The sequence below is a fragment of the Bidens hawaiensis genome, unplaced genomic scaffold (genome assembly GCF_021521415.1).
Source record: "Bidens hawaiensis isolate Kalapana, Puna unplaced genomic scaffold, B.hawaiensis_p1.1 tig00001576_1, whole genome shotgun sequence".
NCBI lineage: Eukaryota > Viridiplantae > Streptophyta > Magnoliopsida > Asterales > Asteraceae > Bidens > Bidens hawaiensis.
In genome coordinates this window covers 2083756-2101845 of record NW_027491089.1, presented here as the reverse complement: position 1 = coordinate 2101845, position 18090 = coordinate 2083756, and the positions used below count along the sequence as shown (strand labels likewise).

The window sequence follows — 18090 nt, the reverse complement described above, 5'->3', positions numbered from 1 at the left end:
TCAAGATATAATCCCCGAAGATGTGGAGTCTTCCCAAGGTTAAGGCTACTCACCTTAGAATGGCTTAGGTCGAGAACCTTGAGGCTTAGACATTCAACGGGCATGAGGAGTTCAACAAAGTCTCTGCATTCTCTAAGATTTAACATTTCGAGATTTGGAGTCATACTAATGTCAAAAGTTCTCAACTTTGAATTACTGAGGTCAATGAACTTAAGCTTATTGAGAATCTGTCATAAGGAAAAAAATTGATGATTATTAGGGCAATGACAAAATATAACATTAAATGCGATATGCAAAACAACCAATCAACCATTATTTACCTTTCTTTCTCCCCCTACGCGAGTTTTGATATATTTCCACCACGCATGTCAAGGTTAACAAGCCTATTTGCTTGAAATGTTTCAGGTAAGGACCGAAAAGGGTATCCATGCCAGCATAGAGATTGTAAGGCATCTGGTAAGCATTGGCTAACTTCTTCGTTTTTTAAATATAAATATCTAGAATCCATGTAAAGTAATCTAAGTTCCTTCATCTTTCTAAGACCATTTATGTTAATGATTTCTCGATCAACATGCGTAAAATTTAGTTGTATACTTCGTTTTGCTTCGGTGCCCTGTAAATAATAATAAAAAGAAGTTGTTATGAAAATGTGAAATAGAAAATAGAAAACATTCTAGTTTTCCACCATTCATATAAGCTTGAAACTTACCAATTCATTGACCAATATATCTTTAATTTCCTCTTTAATCCATAATCGACTATGTTTGCTAGGTTCGTTAGGGTGCAAACGCCGAACAATATTCCTGCCCATTTCTTCTATATGATCATGGATGTCCAAACCGTCTCCATTGGAAATAGTTATTAATGATTTTTGCTCAAGAACTCTTAAACCAATTCGAGCATTAAATCCACAACTTTCAAGTATTCTGATTGCTCTGTATTTTGTTTCACCTTTCAGCACGCATACAACATCTAGGAATATTTCTTTCTGGTCATTTTCTAGACCATTATAGCTTAGTTCCAATTTTTCTAGAGTTTCTTTCAGCGGAATATTTTTTAGTCTATTTATGGCATCTACCCAGTCAAGTTCACTTCTACCACAAAGATGTGAACCCAAAACTTTGATTGTTAAGGGAAGACCAGCAGCGTAATGTACAACCTTTTCTGATAACTCTTTATACCCGTTAATTGGAATCTCTCTCCCAAATGCATGCCAACTGAAGAGGCAAAGTGCTTCCTGATCTGATAGCAGATTGACATCATGAATTTTGTTCACTTTGTGTGCTATCAGCACTTGCTCATCTCTTGTAGTGATGATGATTCTACTTCCTGGCTTAAACCAATTAGGCGTACCTGCTAACGCAGCAAGGTGTTCGATATGATCCACGTATCTAGAACAAGAAGAACCTTTCTACCATGTATCATCTTTTTCATCATACATTTTCCATCATAAACACTTTTTACATCAAGTTTTTGATCATTTAAGACATCTTGAAGGACCTGCTTTTGCAATTCCTTCAAACCAGAGCCTTGTGAACGTTCCCGGACATTCTCAACAAAGCTTTTACTTTCAAAATGAATGGATATATGATCAAAAATAGCTCTGGCCAAAGTCGTCTTTCCACCACCTCCCATCCCCCTGTCCCAATCATAAGAACATCATTGGAATCAAGTTCTAGAGATGAAACCACGTTTAATAGCCGGGTCTCCATGCCTACTAAGTTGTCATCAACATTCAAGCTGATTAAATGTAGCTTTGGTGAAATGTCTTTAATAATTTTCTCAATGAACTTAGCTTCATGCCTGTGTTTTAAAGAAGATTCAATCAGATTAGTGAACATCTCACATGGACAGTTATTTCAATTCTATATCAGAGCACCGTTATTGGACCCACCTTCTATGAAAGGCAAACTACAAAGATAATTGTTGAAAAGATTTTTTCGTTAATGGAAATCAGACAATCTTGGGATTTTATAGAAGAAGTATCTTTGAAATAGTGATCCTTCTTATAATTCCGACTAAAACTTAAATCTTTTTGTTATTAATTTTTTAAAAGAAGCAATATTTGAATAAATGGCGGTTCGGTAAATCTCATGGGTGGCTTTGAGGAGAAATCAAATAATAATTTATTTATTATTTATTAATTAATAAGGTAGTCTTATTTCAGTTTAGTCTTATCCTAAACTCTATTTGTATTAGATACAAATTATATACTATTTGATTAGGATTAGAACCGTCTGGGTGTATGTAATTACGATTGAGTTTTTAAGTTTGTAATTTATCAATAAAAAAAATTGAACCGTTTGTTGGTGTATTGTGGTGTTTTATTAGTAGCTTGTAGCCAAAGGTTTCTTTTGTTCGTTCAAGAAGTAAATGCAGGTTGAAGGTTCGTGTTCTTGTAATCTTATTTGTGTTGCAGAATCTAGCTCTTCTTCTACTGTTAATCACTAGTGAAACCGGTTCTAAGGTTAACACATTTCTTATTTTTTAAACAGATTTTGAAAAACCCTTATTTTTATTGCCCTGTGCGTATATACTCATGTTTAAACTAGGAATATGACAATATAAACGAGATGAAGGTATTGCCCATCAAAGGTATTCGTCAATTCCCATCCGGCAAGACTGCTTGCCTCTTCCATGGCACGTCTCCATCTTGCAACATCATCTTCATTTCCTGTTTAACAAATTGCAAAACTTTCTTAGTATTAACTTCTACAACTATAAAACAAAAATATTTTTATTTTTTATGTTAACAAATGCAATATGCAATGATAAAGATACTACATCTTCCACCATCCTCTTCCTCTTTCGAGTGAACCACTTAAAGAAGGAGAACAGCCCGCTGCCCTTTTCATGTTTGGCAACAAGTTTTGCAAAGGCTTCTCCAACTGCCCCACTTTGGTGGCGGACTTCGGTGGGTTCCACATCATAGAACACCGGGTAAGCAGTCTGCTCTTGCGTCTTCTCGCACTCCATAATCTTTACAAGCTCGTTTAAGCACCATGATGAAGACGCATAGTTCTTGGAAAAAATAATGATGTGAATTCTTGAGTCTTCAATGGATCTTACGAGCTGCTCATTGATTCTTTCCCCTTTTTCGATTTTTTCATCATCTTTGTATGTGGTTATGCCTCTATTGCAAAGCGCATGATACAGATGATCAACAAAGGTCTTACGGGTGTCTTCTCCCCTAAAACTTAAGAAAACATCATATTTGAAGCTTTTTTCAAATGATGAAGCTGAAGTAGAAGCCATTGAATGTACGCTTCAAAGCCTTAAAAGGATCTTAATAAAACGAAATCTGATTGCAAACAAACTTGTAAGAAATGATAGAATAACTCTTCAAGGGTTGATATTTTAAGTTGAAAAACACGTGCACTAACGTGGAGAGAGTAAAGCCTCTTATTCGATCAGATAAGATTCATGTTCTTTGTAAGTTGTAATGCCTTTTTGGTGGAAGGAATGCTTAAAGGCGGATAAAACGAAATCTGTAATAACATAAAATAGAAAGATTAGTTACACAAATAACACATAAAGTACATATGTGGAAAGTAGATGCCTTCAAGAGCTGATATTTTCAGTGGAAAAATTTGTGCAGGTCATGTGGAGAGTAAAGGCAACTTTTTTGGTCAAGATAAGATAAGATTCCTTGTCTGCTTTTATAACAAAAAAAATGAGTATAAATAATTAGTTACACAAATAACACATAAAGTAAATGTGTTAAATAGCCTTGTTACTGTTCAATTTTCTAAGTAACTCCTGAAGTATATAAGAATATATAAATATTTGATGTATTTTAGGAATCATAACAGGGATGAAGAGGTATGTACCCGCCTCAACACCGAGCGAGGCGGGTCAATCCACAAAGATACAGACAAGTGACTTGAAATCAAGACATTATGAAGGCACAAAGCCAAAACCTATGCGCATCACATGCGCAGGCATCATATGCCCAGGCACCACACATGCTCAGGCATCATATGCCCAGGCACCACAGATGCTCACGCATCACATATGCTCACGCGTATCACATATGCGCGTGGCGCATCCGCGCGTGGCGCATATCACATGCTCGTGCATATCACATCTGCGCATGAAACATCTGCGCGTGAGAATAAAGAGAAGACCTCGCGCATCCTCAGGATAGGCGCATATCACACATGCACATAATCAACCTCGTCCTTATCCAAATCAGGATTAGGGCAACCTTGATTGTGCACGTCAGACAACCTTCTAGAAGGCATCTTTTTAAGGAATAAGAATATGCTGATGTTGACAGCTGCCAAATGAAAGGTGGACAACTCAGCATGACATGTGCTACCACGTGATTACAACCAATGAGAAAGCACCAGGTGTCCCAAAGGACACGTGGCGCAGAGCAATTGGAGGAGGCCAACAAGGCTGAGCCCAATCAGTGGAAACCCTAGCACTATAAATACAGCATCAACTCCACAAGAAAAGAGATCCAACAACTGATACTTACATACAGTAACACACACAATCATATACAATCACAGAGTATTCAGCTATTAAGTAATACTCTCTGGATTTCCTTACTCTCACATTATTATCTTCTCCTACAAATACTTATTCTCACACCGGAGGGTTACCCCAAAGAGGACCCTCTGTCCCTTTCTGAGGGGTAAGTTGACGGTGCTTTTCATTTTGTAGGTGGAAGAACACAGATCCAAGAGAACCATCGGTGAAAGAGTATAATCACACCCGAGGAAAGTAGATCGCCACAAGTGAGTCGATCCACGTTTCTTCATTGGCGCCATCCGTGGGTACAACGGCAACAAGATCTCATCAGATCTATACAAAAAAATTTTTCACCATGGTTTCTGGCGTTCGTAACGTTGATCAAGTTCTGGAGGATATTGAACGTGAGGGTGTTAATGAGGGACAGCAGTTTCTGAGGGTGCCGCGTGAGTCTACGTGCACCACCAGTAACCGTCCCTTCATCACAACTCCTCACGGCCAGACTGAAACTCCTCCAGACGATCTCACATTACAAAATCTTGCCGGCGCGAAACAAAAAGGACCAATGGGTCCAGAAGATGAAACAAATGATCCGAAAGAATGGCTCATAAACGAGCAGCGGCGTCTAATGGAACAGTACAATGAAATGGTCAAACAGAAAAAGCTAGCCGACCTAACACAAAGGCAAGCGTTTGATAAGCAAACTGTTCATGGAACAAAAAGGCCGCGCGCGCCGGAAGACGGACATTCTGTTCACACTGCACACACTGAGTTCAGTGATGAAGAAGTGCACAGCATGAGGAAGACGCGAGATACTCATGCAGGAGGCTCACAGCTCCGCGCGCCTGTAAACATGGCGCCTGGAGCCAGAGCCGATCCGGATCTACACATGTCGTACAGCCCACCAGTTAGAGGGCAGGTGGATGTAACCACACCGTACAGACCAGCCATCTTGGTAAAACATTCAAAGTTCACTGCGCGCATCGCGCAGGCTCCCATCCAGCACAAAACCAAGATGCCAAGTGGTTTGGGTAAATATGACGGCACAACAGATCCAGACGATTTCTTGCAAGGTTTTTACAACACGGGAAACCTAGAGAGCTGGACGATGCCAACATGGTGTCATATGTTTGCTCGCTGCCTCACGGGCGCGGCTCGGGTATGGTTCGAGAGCTTGCCGACCGGGCAAATTGATGGGTTCGAGGAACTATTAGAAAAGTTCCAAGCCCACTTCGTACAGCAGCGCAGACACACGCGCGATCCTGATGACATCATGCACTGCGTACGCAGGAATGATGAAACGATTGAAGACTACATCACTCGTTTCAATCAGGAGTCTCTGGCAATCAGAGGTATAACTGAGCAACTCCTGCGCGTGGCCTTTATACAAGGCGCGCGCAGTGATCAACTCCGCCGAGCTCTCGTAAGCAAAGATGGCATGCCCACCACGTGGGCCAAGTTAATGGAGGCATCGCGAGTTTTCGCGAGAAATGAGAAACAAATTGCCCAAGATAGGGCAAGAGAAAGAGCGCATCAAGCTGAGTCGCCGCGCAGCAAAGAAAAGCGGGGCAAGCAGAAATCTGTATGGTCCAGGTTGCAACCAACCAGTTTTTCTTCCGCAGAAAAACAGGCGCAACCAAGCTCACCCCAGCCCCAAAAAGATGTTCGTAATCGCGGGGAGGGTGACAGGAGGGAGGGCGGCAGAGATCCTAGCAGACCTCTGCCAAGAATATGGACTCCCCTCACTAAAACACCTTCACAGGTGTTAAGCACTGAGAATGTCCAGTTCAAAAGCCCCAAGCCACTACACTACAAGGGACCATCAGATAGTGGCAAGTACTGTGAGTTTCACAAATCCACTGGACACAACACCGATGCATGCCATCATTTGAAGGATGCAATTGAGAAGGATGTGAAATCAGGCAAGCTGGCTCACCTGGTAAAAAACGCAAGACCAGAAAATGAACAACCAGACGGAGCCTCTGCCAGCAAAAAGTACAAAAGAATCTGTGTAGCTGAGGGAGGAAGGCAAGGGCAAGCATCAAGAAAAAGAAGCGCGCAAATCCAAGGAGATTGGCGCGAGCAACAAGTCATCTTCCCAACAATCAGGGGAGGCCCTTCCATCAGCAGTCCTCTTGTTATCACTACACACATTGCTCATTACGAAGTGTCAAAAGTCCTGGTGGACACTGGCAGCGAATCAGACATAATGTATGAGCAATGTTTCAGGAAACTGGATCCGGCAGACCAGGCAAGGCTTGAAATTGTGAATGCACCAATCTCTGGTGTTTCCAATGAAATCATTCATCCCCTAGGTCAAATACAATTTGAGCTAACTATGGGGGACGAGAAACACAAGCGAGCTGAAGTTGTCAACTTCTTGGTCTTGCCCACCACTTCTTGCCACAATATGATCTTAGGAAGGGGAACGATTGCCCAATTTAACGCCATACCGTCGCCAGCGCACGGCGCGTTGGGGTTCCCAACACCAACAGGTGTCACTTTTGTATACCGAGATCATTTGTGCGCAGTGACAAGTACTCCGCGGGAGGGGAGAATGAAAATTCCAATGGCAGATAACGCGCCAGAGGAATGGATCCTCAACCCGAAATTCCCGGAGCAAAAAATCACAATTGGCGCTACGATATCAGACGACACGAGGTTGAGAATGAAAAGGTTGCTCACAGCATATATGTCGGTCTTCGCGTGGCAACACTCTGATATGACTGGGGTTCCGCGAGACCTGGCGCAGCATTCTCTAAACACCTTCAAGTCTGTAGAGCCAATTGCTCAAAAGAAGAGAATCATGGGGGATGAAAAGGCGAGGGCCATGAATGAACAAGTTGAGGATTTATTGCGCGCAAACATCATCCGCCCGATCCGATACCAGACATGGGTAGCCAATCCTGTGATGGTAAAGAAAAGCAACGGGTCATGGAGGATGTGTATTGACTTCAAGGACCTCAACAAAGCATGTCCGAAAGATTGTTACCCCCTCCCAAACATCGACGCAAAGGTGGACTCCGTGGCGCCATTCAAGCTCAAATGTTTCCTGGATGCCTTCAAAGGCTATCACCAGATTCAAATGGCACCACAAGATGAAGACAAGACTGCCTTCAGAACTGACAAGGGTGTTTTTTGTTACACAAAAATGCCCTTTGGTTTAAAAAATGCGGGCGCCACCTATCAGAGACTTATGGATTCGGTTTTCAGTAAACAAATCGGAAGAAATCTAGAAGTCTACGTTGATGATTTGGTGATCAAGAGTAGGGAGGAGCGACAAATGCTCAAAGACATCGAGGAAACTCTTCAGCGCCTAACGGAAGTCAACATGAAGCTCAACCCGAGCAAATGTACTTTCGGCGCGGAAGAGGGGAAATTTCTTGGTGTAATGGTCACTAAGGATGGTTTCAAGGTGAACCCTGAAAAGGTGGAGGCCATCCTTGACATGCCTTCGCCATCCACCATGAAAGAGGTTCAGAAGCTGAATGGTAGATTGGTGTCAATCAACAGGTTCTTAGCGAACCACGCCAGCAAATCTACTCCATTTGTCAATACATTGAGAAACTGCTTAAAGAAAAGCCAGTTCAAATGGACTCCTGAGGCCGAGCAAGCTTTCAGCGAGATTAAAGAATGTTTGATAAATCTGCCCGCGCTCACAGCTCCACTTCCTGGTGAAACTTTGACATTATACCTATCAGCAGGAGAGCGCGCCATCGGCGCAGTATTATTGGTGGATCGCAAGGGAATCCAAACGCCAATATACTATGTGAGTCGGGTGCTGACAGATCCTGAGACGCGCTACTCTATCATGGAAAAGTTAGTTTTATCACTAACGCACGCGTCACGCAAGCTTCATAGATATTTCAATGGTCATCCCATTGAAGTTCTAGTCTTGCGGCGCCCCGCTCTCTCAGGAAGGCTGACAAAGTGGGCGCTGGAATTAGGAGAACACACGATCTCCTATAAGCCCCGTCCAGCAATAAAGGGACAAGTCTTGGCTGATTTCATTGCAGAAGTCCCAGAAGGAAGAATTGAAGAGGCTCAGCGCGAGGTAGACCCTCCGCGAGCCAATAATGAAGAAAATGTTTGGAGATTGTTCACTGATGGAGCTTCAAACAATGAAGGGTCCGGCGCAGGCCTCAAACTGGTGGATCCAGAGAATCATGAATATACTTACGCCATCAGGTTGGACTTCAAGAGCACCAACAATGAGGCTGAGTATGAAGCCCTCCTGGCTGGGCTGCGCATCGCGCACAAATTCGGGGTTAAGAAGCTAGAGGCCCATGTTGATTCATACTTGGTAGCAGCACAGGTCAACGGCCTTTATGATGCCAAGGAGAACACCATGCCTCTATATCTAGAGCAGGCGAAAAAGCTCATCGAGCAATTTGACTGCTTCAGAATCATTCATATTCCACGCAGTGAAAACAAATCTGCAGACGCGCTGAGTAAGATGGCATCAACAAGTTTTGATCACTTTGGCAAAGATGTCAGGGTAGAAGTAATGAGCAACCCGTCGGTGGTCGCGAAGTCTGTCCTGCTAACTCATACAACCCCTTCATCATGGATAACTCCAATAATGGAATTCTTGAAGGAGGGAAAGGTACCAGGTGATCGCGCGCAAGCGAGAAAGATAAGACACAAGGCGCAGAATTATGAACTGCTTGATGGTACATTATATCGACGCTCTTATCTTGGGCCGCTCATGAAATGCCTAGATGCTGAGGAAGCAAGCTATGTGATCAGAGAGATACACGAAGGAATCTGTGGAATTCATGCTGGCCCGCGCATGGTGGTTGCCAAGGCAATGAGCGCAGGTTACTATTGGCCAGGCATGTACTTGGACGCTCTAAAGGAGATCCAAAAATGCAAAGCATGTCAGAGCTATGCGCCGAACACCATGCGGCCAAAGAACAACTTGATTCCAGTAACCTCAGCATGGCCTTTCCACAAATGGGCAATCGACATTGTGGGTCCCCTACCGCAAGCGCCTGGGCGAGTAAAATTTTTGGTAGTGGCAATAGATTATTTTACAAAGTGGGTTGAAGCCAAGCCACTAGCAAAAATAACAGCCGAAGCGATGAAGCAGTTTATCTGGAGCCACATCATATGCCGTTTTGGCTTGCCCATGGAAATTGTGAGTGATAATGGCAAGCAATTCACTGACAAGAAGATATCAAGCTGGCTCAAGGAATTGCGCATCAACCAAATTTTCACTTCAGTTTATCACCCTCAGGGGAATGGACAGGTGGAACGCGCGAACCAAAGCTTGTTAAATGGGCTGAAGAAAAGGTTAGAGGGAGAATCCCATTCTTGGGTCGAAGAGCTACCGAATGTCCTGTGGGCGCACAGGACATTAAGCAAAACCAGCAATGGCGAGTCCCCGTTCAGCCTAACCTATGGAACGGAGGCAATGATTCCAGCAGAAATTGGATGCCCATCCCATAGAGTGCTCATGATGAGCAACACTAATAACGAGCGCGAAAGAAGATTGGATCTCAATTTGCTTGAAGGGCGCAGAGAAGCGGCTATCATCAATGAAGCCAAATACAAGAAAAAGCTGGAAAAATATTATAATCAGCGCGTTAAAGAATGCCACTTCAAGAAAAATGATTTTGTCCTTCGAAACAATGAAGCTAGCCGCGCGATACCACCAGGAAAAATGTCCCCCAACTGGGAGGGACCTTATCAAATCTCAGAAGAATTGGGGAAAGGCGCGTATGCTTTAAAAGATTTGAATGGAAAAAAGATACCGCGCGCATGGAACGCAGCGCAGCTTAGAAAGTGCTTCATGTAAAAATTCAAGTTTGTATTCAAGGCTTTTAAGCCATTGTGAATGATGATTCGCGCTATCTTCCAATATTTGTTCTATTACCTTTTGCATACATGTTTCACACTTCCTTTGTTAATTTTGAGCAATATGACAATACTATATTGACTCCAAAACAAAAATACAACGAAGTAAAACATACATGCGCGAGCCTTAGCTCAACCGCGTTAACGAGTCTTAACTCTAAAAACGTCAGGGCCTTAGCCCAAACCTACGAGCCTTAGCTCAAAAACGTTAACGAGTCTTAACTCAAAAAACGTCAGGGCCTTAGCCCAAAACAAAGAGCCTTAGCTCAAAACACTCACAAACATCCATCTAACATCCCGCGCAGCCTGATCATAAAAATCCCTAAACACAACTAAGGCAAAGTACATGCCAAATCATAGTTGTTAAGGTCTCAGGTCGAGGTCGCGCGCGGAATCATAGTGGATATCTGAGTAACACATGCTGACATGTAATGGCTAAAACTCATAATTCCATATAAAAACGCGCGACAACGTCGCGCAAAAAAGGAATAGTGAAAAGTCATCGCGCGTGTCAGCATAAACAAGATACTGCGAAACCACTTACAAAATAGGACTATGGTTAAGTGAATAATTTCCTTACAACCTTGTTCTTATTTTAACGTGCAAGCATATCTTATATCTACACAAGCAAACATGAAGAGATGAATGGAAATGCGCAAGATGTGAAAAAGGGAAAACAAATTTCATTTCATAGCGTTGAAATTTACAAGTATGATGAATTACAAATTACAAGTATAACAAAAAAAAAAAAAAAAAAAAAAAAGTTTTTGATGAAGGGCTTCTCAAGTCTCCACGTCGACGTCAGCCTCTTCATCATCCTCATCATCTCCCGCAGCATCTGGCGCGGCCCGCTCCTCATCTCCGAACTGACCATAGTCGAGTTCTTCCTCCTCAATGGAGTCTTCTATCACGACAGTGTCAGGAGCAGATTCTTTCGCCGCACCAGCGCCGCTGGCAGGGGCAACATCCCCCGCGCCACCATCATTGCCACCAGCCCCCTCGCATTCATCGAGCAACTTCTTTAGCGCGCCGAGGTCGGGCTGGTCAGCAAGCGCAGCTATCTGCAAATCATAAGAAATTTATTGAGTACAAAAACACTTGGAAAATTTATCAAGAAAAACTCAAAGGTAAAGGTACCTGCTCAAGGATGGGGATGGGAGTATTCATATACTTCTCCCCCACCGCGGCCATGTCCGCGCAGGCCGCGTCGCTCTGATAAGGATACTCGGATGGGTTCTTCTTCAACATGCCATATTCATAGCCATCCGTAAACCCTTCAGCGCGACCCACCAAGCGCGCGGCAGCATTGCAGTCCATCACAAGGGCCTGAAAATCGTCAGAATATTTCATCGCCAAAGCGCAGCGAGTCATGCCCTGTGATACCAGCCATTGGCGATCCTGCGCGAGGCCAGCAACAGACGTCTCGAGGGCAGGAACCTGGGAGTTTAATAACTCAACAGTTTCCTTGGTCTTTTTCAGCTCCTCTTTATCAGACGCTGCTGCCGCCAAAATTTCTTCTTTCTCCGCCTGCGCAGCATCAAGTGCTTCCTGGCTAGACGCTGCCGTCGCCAAGGCTTCGTCTCTATCAGCCTGCGCTGCCGCAAGCTCCCTCTTCAGGCGCGCAACCTCATTCTCCAGTGATGATTTTTCAGTGATAGACTGGACAAGAGCTTGGTCACGCGCCTCCGCCTCCAACTCCAAGTCGCGCGCTCTGCGCGCGAACTTGGCCGCATCCGCCTCCGCCGCATGCAGCTTCTCCCGCACCGCCTGAAGCTCGTGCCCGCGCTTCACGAAGGCGCTGTTGGCACTTGCTCGGTTTTCGCTGAGCTCTGCCTGGAGCTTCTCAGCTCTCTCACGAGCTTCGGAAAGGTTCCAAGCAGCCACCTTAGCCTCTCGCTGGGCTTCCACAAGAGCATCACGTACTTTAATATAATCATGATGAAGCTCTTGGGAGGCAGCAAAGAAAGCCGACCCAGCGAAAATATGATCGTTGAGCAAGTCAGCGCGGGTGCGTCCCTCCTGAAACCTCCTTTCAGTAGGAGGCACGACTGCGCCCAGAAGTCCTCACACACGCCCATGGATTGAAAAGAGCTATCCTCTGTAATATTCCATCTCGGGCGGAAAATGTGATCGCCTTCCTGCAAAACACAAGAAATGTTCTAAGTCATCAAAACATACTTATATGGAAGTACGCGCAGCGGAGCAACAAATGAAAATATACCTGCGGGGATGAAGTAGAACAGTCAGCGCCAGCCCCACGAGAAGACTGCGCTGCAAAGTCTTGTGGCGCCGCAGGGCTGGCGCGGACTCCGAAGGAGTCTTCAGCTTGAACCACCTCATCCTCCTCATCTTCTTCAATAGGCCTCTTCTCCTGCGAACTGGAGGGCTCCAAACCAGTCTCGCGGGGAGGGCTGCGCGTAGGAGGAGGTGAGGGAGGTCTCGACGCCGCCAGTTCGGCGCGCAATACGGCTTCCTGCTCCTTTGTGATCCCAATAAGGGGAGATTCAGCACTAGTAGGAGCAGGAGCAGAACCAGCGGCGCCGGCAACGGCGCCAGGAGTGCCACCAGCAGCTTGTACGCCAGCTACAACTCCTATGAACAAATCAACAAGGAAAAATGGTTTATGACTTGATCCAAAAGAAAAAATTCAGAAGACAAATGCGTAACACATACCTTGGCGCAATTCCGTTCGCGCGGCGAACATCGCCATGAAGTCCATTCTACCCTTTTTTGAGGGTAGAACAGGGGACTTCGAAGCAATCTCCGGCGCAGCATCGGCGCCTTGTTGCGCCTGAGGCTGATCTGCTGCCGTCGCTGGCCTGCAAACATTCAAATGAGCAAAGATTTAATAATAATTCACTCAGACTCGCGCTCATAGAACCATTATGGATAAGCAAAGTATACCTGTCGCAGGCGCAGCACTGCTTCTTTCTTCAGCCGCGCGAAGAGAGGAGGTGGCGCCACCATGCCTCAAGTGGACAGGAGGTCTGCCCACTCTTTGAGGCAGGGAAGCCAAGGAAACCTTGGTGGTAAACACCTGGGTTTCCTCAGGTCCCTTCGCTTGAGCATGGGGATGAGCTACAGGGGCATCATCTTTCTTCTGTTTCTTACTGGCCCCTGCGCCAGTTTTCCCCTTAGCTTTACGCTTTAGTTGGGGCGCCTCCTCTTCCTCCTCCTCTTCCGTGAGCTCCAGCTCGTAGTTTTCGAGCGCATCTACAATACGCGCAACAGAAGTGTTAGCAAAATTGGGTATTATAAAAGAAAATGCATAACTACAAAGGCTTACCAGGCGCATCGCTGTCAAAGACAAATCCCAGATCAACAGGGATGAACATGTCATCGAAGCGATCTGGGAAGCCCACCTCCCCAGCGCCCAGCGCGACGGAACCACCCTCCACATGCTCGTCGTAGGCGGCGTGGACATACTCCTTCGTCACTAAACAAAACAAGGCAGATGATATCAGCAAAACAAATTAAATTCGCGCAGAAATAAAGCAATGAGATAAACTTACACACGCCGTCGACTTGGATAACGGGCTCGCTCGAGCTGTCAGCCCACCGCCTGCTCATGCCAACCCCCACCAGCGCCTCCTCGCAAATACTCTTGGCGGGGGATGGTTCAGCGGTGAGCTTATTAACCCAGGCGCCAGTTGGGTTCTTGAGGACACCCACATCCGCAGGCGCAGAAGAAATCGAGCGCATGGTCATACGGATGGGGATTACACCAGCCCTTATGTAAAAGAACCTCTCAGACCAGTCATGAAGGCTCTTGAAGGAAACAGTGGAGCACTTCACCTTCTGACTGCGAGGAATAAAAGAAACCCAATTGTCTTGGATCTTGGGCTTGTAAAAATACTGAAAGCGCCGAGGGGTGGGCTCCTCGCGCTAGGATTTGCACATGAACTCAAAGTGAGTCATGCGCACAAGTCCAAACGGATGGACTTGGGATATATGAATCCCATAGAACTTCAACAGTGCACCCACAAACCTTGTCATCGGGAGACGAAGGTTGCAGTGGGTGAAAAAATGGCTATATAGGGATATATAGCCGGCAGGCGGGTTCGCCGCCGTTTGCCCGGCCCCAGGCAACATGCAGCCAAACAGGGTGGGAAAACCCTGAGAGGCGATAAGGCTGTCAAGATCAGCCTGCCTCAATTTGCAGGGGATTTCATTCCACCTCCTCACTGCCTTGGTCCTCCTTACCTCCTCCGATGAGACATCAGCAGCCTTCTTCCCCTTGCCGGTCTTCTTCAAAGTAGACATTACTATTGATTTTCTACGGCAATGGATGGTGGAGTTTGTACTATCAGACATACAACTTTGACAACGAACAAGGGTTGTTTCTGAGTAGCAGATATTTGGGAAGCAGAATAAGGTTAATCAGGAGAGAGAACAATGGGTGCTGATCGGACTTCACGCGCCCCCACTCGCAGGTGTAAGCCAACGCGGGCGCGACACGTGTCCCTGACACTGTTTGAGGGGACAAACAGGTAACGGAACAGGCACGGAGCAGAGACGCGCCCCCACTCGCAGTTGCAAACCAATGCGAGCGCGACACGTGTTCCAGACAGCTGTGCGAGGGGACGTGAAAGGCAACTGTAGCACCTCGAGCACACGAAACGTCTGACACGTTTCCGGCGCACGTCACCACAAACCAACCACGTGTTTGGACGCTTCGTTTCAACCAAATGGATAAGAACTTCGCGCAACGTTGGGAAACAACAAAGAAAACGACAAAACCACATTAAAAGAGCAAACCAGTAAGTCTAATATCTATCTTACCTCGCTCGCGCGAGATAAGACACACATTAGACTGGGGGGCTTGAAGAGGTATGTACCCGCCTCAACACCGAGCGAGGCGGGTCAATCCACAAAGATACAGACAAGTGACTTGAAATCAAGACATTATGAAGGCACAAAGCCAAAACCTATGCGCATGGCACATATCACATGCTCAGGCATCATATGCCCAGGCACCACACATGCTCAGGCATCATATGCCCAGGCACCACAGATGCTCACGCATCACATATGCTCACGCATATCACATATGCGCGTGGCGCATCCGCGCGTGGCGCATATCACATGCTCGTGCATATCACATCTGCGCATGAAACATCTACGCGTGAGAATAAAGAGAAGACCTCGCGCATCCTCAGGATAGGCGCATATCACACATGCACATAATCAACCTCGTCCTTATCCAAATCAGGATTAGGGCAACCTTGATTGTGCACGTCAGACAACCTTCTAGAAGGCATCTTTTTAAGGAATAAGAATATGCGGATGTTGACAGCTGCCAAATGAAAGGTGGACAACTCAGCATGACATGTTCTACCACGTGATTACAACCAATGAGAAAGCACCAGGTGTCCCAAAGGACACGTGGCGCAGAGCAATTGGAGGAGGCCAACAAGGCTGAGCCCAATCAGTGGAAACCCTAGCACTATAAATACAGCATCAACTCCACAAGAAAAGAGATCCAACAACTGATACTTACATACAGTAACACACACAATCATATACAATCACAGAGTATTCAGCTATTAAGCAATACTCTCTGGATTTCCTTACTCTCACATTATTATCTTCTCCTACAAATACTTATTCTCACACCGGAGGGTTACCCCAAAGAGGACCCTCTGTCCCTTTCTGAGGGGTAAGTTGACGGTGCTTTTCATTTTGTAGGTGGAAGAACACAGATCCAAGAGAACCATCGGTGAAAGAGTATAATCACACCCGAGGAAAGTAGATCGCCACCAGTGAGTCGATCCACGTTTCTTCAAGGGAAAGAAAAACATATATTTAATGTAGGACCATGATTAAAAACATATATATTGTATGAAAAGGAAATAACAGTTTAAAGAAATCACAGACCTTGCTAACTACTTACTTCTTCATTGACTTGATTTCTTAGCAAAAGTTTAAACACAAATACAACTGTTCCTTTATTTAGAAGCTTTTGAAAATTAGATAAAATCATTTGCAATATAATAAAGTGCTCCAGGGACTTGATTGATTTTTTTACAAGTTTAAAAGCTAAAATAGTAAATTCATAATTTTAAACATATTGTGTAACGGTTAAAAATAATCAGTTTAGTTGACTTAAAAAAATATAATTGTAGGAAAACCTTAGGGGTCTGCAGGTCAAATGGTCAACTATAAGAGAAGTATAGACAGGAGACAAACTAGCAATTATAAGAGGAACTGGTCAAATGGTTTAAATCATGGTTTAAACTACTTGTTTAAATATTAGTTGTAAACTTTAGGGGTCTGCAGGTCATTTCTCAAAGTTGTTAGAAAGGTAATGAAAGTACTAGTTTGTACTGTTTTATTGTTCTCACTAGGTTATTAACCCGTGTACGACACGAGTGAATATTGAAATTTTCAAACTAACACGTGTCATTTGAAAGGACAACATAAGTTGTTATATTTTATTCAGGACGACAATATACTTTAAGTTATAAATAATATTTGTACGAAAACAAATGATTGTGAAATACAAAGATAAACCAAAATAACATTTAAATTACAGTAAAAATATAATCAAAAGTTAAAAATGTAAAATACATAAGCTATTAAAAAGACTTCCTTATAAACCATATTGATTCTTTATTTGTAACTCTGTCTTCCTTTTTTAATATAAGAATTTTGACACAACTCTTCGCTCTTGATAAAGCTACATAGAGTTGTCCATGTGTAAACACCGGGTCTCTGAGATATATGTCAACTTTTGCTAGAGATTGACCTTGACTTTTATAACTACATTCACTTCAGTTTAACCGAAAGTTTCTTATCTGAAGGTGTTACACCGTAACGAATTATATAAGTGCAATAACCAGTATTAGTACTTGAAATAACTTTTACTTCAACAAAACACCTACCCAAATTAATTACTCGCAATCTAGTTCCATTACACAAACCGTTCTTCTAATCCATATTCTTTAGTAACATTATTGGCACATCTTAGAACCAATCTATGAGTCAAAATAATTTTGGTCTTTCTGATTTATTTAGCATAATGTGTTTTTGAAAATTTTAGTTCAAATTAAAATATAAAAATGTAATTGGTATGGTCTTAATTAAAAACCAAAAAATTGATTTTTTTTATATGGAGCACAACTAAATTTGTTAATTTTGTTGCTAAGTATGGAAACAATATAAATTGAGTATACCAGATATAAGTAAAAAAAATAATGGAGAAATATCTTTGTGCCTCTAATTAACAAAAATTGATTTGTACACAAATCTTAATTAAAACATATATTTTAATTGGTTTTAAGAAGATAAAATAGTATGGATAACTGGTAATTATGTTTCCTATCAATTCTAAAAAACAAAATAGAAAAAAGAAATATGTAAACATACATTAAATGTTATTAAAAATTCGTTTATTAAAAAGTTATAATGTAGTTAATAATAAAAATATCAAAAATCGTTTATAAATTTCTGTTACAAGTGCCAAATTTTTTGGTAATAACATATTAATTTTTATTTCCTATTAAAATTAAACCGGTTAATTTTAATTTTATTACATAGAAGTCATTCCCTAATTAAAGTTCTATTAAAGTGACTGCAATCTAAGGTAAATTATGTTTTAAACTCTTTAACATCATTACATTATTTAAAATCAGTTTCATTATATAACTATTCTTTCAATTGTATACATTAATCTGAACATTTATGCGTAATTAAAAATTGTTCAAATATAAAAGATGGAAACTTTGTTGAGATTGGAGACTATTAAAAAGT

At 43.3% G+C, this 18090-nt stretch overlaps 1 protein-coding gene across 1 annotated transcript in view; it reads right to left on the bottom strand.

Moving 5' to 3' along the window:
* The window catches only part of LOC143588911 (TMV resistance protein N-like), a 58258-nt gene extending 55003 nt beyond the window's left edge, over window positions 1–3255 (bottom strand). The window contains exons 1-4 of the mRNA XM_077069807.1: window positions 2782–3255; window positions 2631–2674; window positions 1524–1803; window positions 710–1411 (exon numbers count right to left, since the gene is read on the bottom strand). Of these exons, the coding sequence (XP_076925922.1) occupies window positions 710–1411; window positions 1524–1803; window positions 2631–2674; window positions 2782–3255 (1500 nt within the window). The remainder of the gene's footprint in view (window positions 1–709; window positions 1412–1523; window positions 1804–2630; window positions 2675–2781) is intronic.
* Between the last annotated feature and the right edge of the window lie 14835 nt (window positions 3256–18090).